This window comes from Pseudocercospora fijiensis (assembly GCF_000340215.1).
Source record: "Pseudocercospora fijiensis CIRAD86 unplaced genomic scaffold MYCFIscaffold_12, whole genome shotgun sequence".
Classification (NCBI taxonomy): domain Eukaryota; kingdom Fungi; phylum Ascomycota; class Dothideomycetes; order Mycosphaerellales; family Mycosphaerellaceae; genus Pseudocercospora; species Pseudocercospora fijiensis.
In genome coordinates this window covers 1,250,653-1,254,058 of record NW_006921543.1, presented here as the reverse complement: position 1 = coordinate 1,254,058, position 3,406 = coordinate 1,250,653, and the positions used below count along the sequence as shown (strand labels likewise).

At 47.8% G+C, this 3,406-nt stretch overlaps 1 protein-coding gene across 1 annotated transcript; it reads left to right on the top strand.

Moving 5' to 3' along the window:
• Window positions 1-776: 776 nt before the first annotated feature.
• MYCFIDRAFT_158260 (uncharacterized protein) lies at window positions 777-1,860 on the top strand (the record flags this gene model as incomplete). Its single annotated transcript, XM_007933986.1, has 2 exons — window positions 777-853; window positions 1,008-1,860. 2 exons carry the CDS (start codon window positions 777-779, stop codon window positions 1,858-1,860), a joined length of 930 nt encoding a protein of 309 aa, XP_007932177.1.
• Window positions 1,861-3,406: the final 1,546 nt, after the last annotated feature.

Here is a 3,406-nt window from a genome sequence, read left to right as displayed (position 1 = left end):
GCTCTATAATAGCCTTCTACTAGTTACTAGTAGTCGATAGTCGCTACTTTAATAGACTTCTTAGTAGTACTAGTCGCCGTACCTCTTCTATACTTAATTTAATACCCTTCGAGTAGAGCCTACGGCGCTAACGAGACTCTTCCTTAGTACGGAAGTGCGTCTATAGCTATTATATAAGTTAGTATACCTTTATCTATATTCTATAGGTCTATTAGTCTACAAACTAGTCTCTCTAGTATACTTGGCGGCATTATACTATATTCCTTTACTTGCTTAGGTTTAACTAGCAAAGTCAATCTCTAAGGTTAACTTTGCGGCTTATAATCTACCCTCCTTACTAACCTTAATCGACACCCTGTCCGGAGCGAGGTCGGCTGCCGCTACACGCCTAATCGGCGTTCGCCGCGTCACTAAATTTACGTGGAAAGTGGAACCATTAGTGGGACTAGTTCGCCAAGAATCACCGGTATGACTTTCAAAGGGATCGCATGGAGTGTCGTGTGTGTTTCGCGAAGTGTCCAGAATGCGAGGAAATTGTGGCGCTGGCACGTGGCAACGCTGCCCCACCAATCGTCATTGCTTCGATTGATGAAAGCTTGGGGCAATTTCCTTGGTTGAACGTTGAACGCAGAAGTCACGCAGCGAAACGCAGAAACAGCGCTCCAACCAAGACATAAAACCTTCCAAGCACACCCCTTCCTTCGCAACGTACACTCTCCGACTTCCAACTCATATCAAACCAAACCACAAACCGAACCACAAATCGAATAACAATCATGTCCAACACCATCCACGTCAAGGGCATTAGCTCGCAGACCTCTGAGAAGGAGGTGCGAGACTTCTTCAGCTTTTGGTATGTACCCTTCCAGCATTTCCAGCCGTCTGCAATGATGGTTCCCGCAGCAGCGTGTGCTCCACGCAGCTGAACGCGTTTTGCGACTCCCAGAACGTCCGATGGCACGGAGCGAACTCCCAACAGTTGCAGGATGCTAACACCTTCTTCACAGCGGCAAGATTCAGGACCTCTCCGTGTCGCCTGACGATGCATCCACCCAGTCCGCCACCGTAACCTTCGAGAAAGAGACTGCCGCTAAGACCGCTCTCTTGCTTGACAACACCCAGCTCGGCCCAGCACAAGTGCACGTCACCGCTGGCCAGGCGTCCGCAGCTTCAGGCGAGAAGGGAGCCAGTCATGAGAGCGAGGGTATCCAGCAAGAAGACAAGCCACGCGCTCGTGTTGCCGCCGAAATGCTGGCACACGGCTACAACTTGAGCGACCAGGTCATTCAGCGTGCCCTCGCTCTCGATCAGCAGCATGGCATCTCGGCCCGCTTCACCACCGCTCTTACGAATATCGACACCAAGTACAAGGTGACCGACAAGGCCAAGGCCACAGATACCCAATACGGCATCTCTGCAAAGGCAAACCAAGGCTGGCTCGGTCTCAGCTCGTATTTCGAGAAGGCGCTGGGCACCCCAACCGGACAGAAGTTGCGCGCGTTCTACGAGCAGGGCCAGAAGCAGGTCCTTGACGTTCACAACGAGGCCAAGCACCTTGCCGCTTTGAAGACCGGCAAAGAGCCAAACCACCCAGTCCCAGGCAACGAGAGCCGCACAGAATGCGCCTGTTCCGCCAATTCCGGCAAGTGCTCGTGTGTTCCAGGCAAATGCGCTTGCTCTAGCTGCGGCAAGAATCCAGATGCCCCGCCCACGACAAAGGTCACTCCAGAGGAGGCCGAGATGGAAAAGGTCATTGTGGCCGGCCAGGAGAAGACGAAGTGCAACTGCGCTGGAGCTGAGGGTAAATGCCCTTGTGAGCCAGGCAAGTGTGCCTGCACCGGTTGCCCAAAGTCATCCTAGGCGGCGCATCATGACCAAGCGCATCATGACCAAGCGCATCATGACCAAGCGCATCATGACCAAGCGAATTATGACCAAAAGTGTATGATTAGCAGAGCGAAAGATTCCCAGTTTACGATGTAATGATAGGTTGCTTCTGTAGAGAATTCAGTAGCTGTGCACTGCATGTGAAAGCCAGATCATTATCAGCTTACCGACACACGGGCCTGAGTGCCTTCTCTCACGCTGTCTCAGCCCTGCGACCCACGAGCAGTCCCGGCATGCTGATCTTTGCGAAGGGTTGGTTGACAATCTTGGGAATGAATGGTGATAGAAGACAATCTGCTAACTGCAGAACGGCTTGCTAATATACACCTATCAAAGTTACACATGGCGCCATCACAGTCCTCGCCTTAGGCCTGTTCCTGGAGAAACTTGCTCAACAGCACTATGACAATCGGTACATCAATTACGCTAGCAGTTTACAGCCCGTAGAATAAGCACGCCTATAATTGAGTAGGAGTTAACAGGCTTCAAATTAGAAGATAGCTGTAATATATAGCTATCTAAGTTAGAGTATAGCCTTAAAGAAACGATAACTCTAACTTTAATATTAATTTAGGCCCTATCTACTTGCTACCGTTTATAGCGATTATCTACTATAGATTGCAACAACGATTATAGAGCCGCCTTTAATCGTTGCCGTCTTATTATAATCGTTTATAATATTATCGCTTCTTCGCTATACTCGGTATCTCGCTATAATTATACTATATATAGTAAGATCGGCGTAAGCGGCTCTAGAGGACTTTTTATACCTATCCGTACGCTAAGTAGACTTCCGGCTAGCTACCGCTATATCTACCTCTTTATAGTATAGAATTCGATAGTATAGCGATATACGAGGTATATTTAGCGCGCGCGGAGGGTAGAGCGACGATAGATTAGTTATTAATAGTAGTTACGATAGTAAGCGCGCTCTCGGTAGTACCGCTATTCTTTCTTAAAGAACTACCGCGATTTCGAAGGCGTAACGTTTATCGACCGATAGGGCGTATATCGACTTAGATAGAGCGTAGAAGGTTTAAGAAGGAGGTGTTTAAGATATTATATAGTCTAGCGCGCTATTGCCTCGAGCGGACGCGCCTACGGCAACCGGTATTAAAGGCGTTAGTTAATAAGCTAAAGGAATACGGTAGTTTAAAGGATAAGCGGTATTTAGTAGAAGTACGAGTTATTATGTTTCTCGTCTATATAGCGTATAATAATACCTGCTTAGAATTAGCTAGCGAGTTTAGCGTAGCGAAGGGCATACCTAGTCGTATAATTCTAGAGGTATCGAAGAGTCTTTGCCGTATTACAAAGCGGTAGATCTAGTTGCTAGACAAGCGCTAGAAACTAGCCTAGTCCGAAGGTGAAAATAGTAGCAAATTCTAGCCGTATTTCTAGGGTATTCTTAGTACGATCGACGGCACGTTATTAATTGCTAATCCGAAGAAGATTAACTAAAATCTATACCGTTATCGGAAGGGCTTTATTGCTACGAATGTAATAGCTGCGTATAACT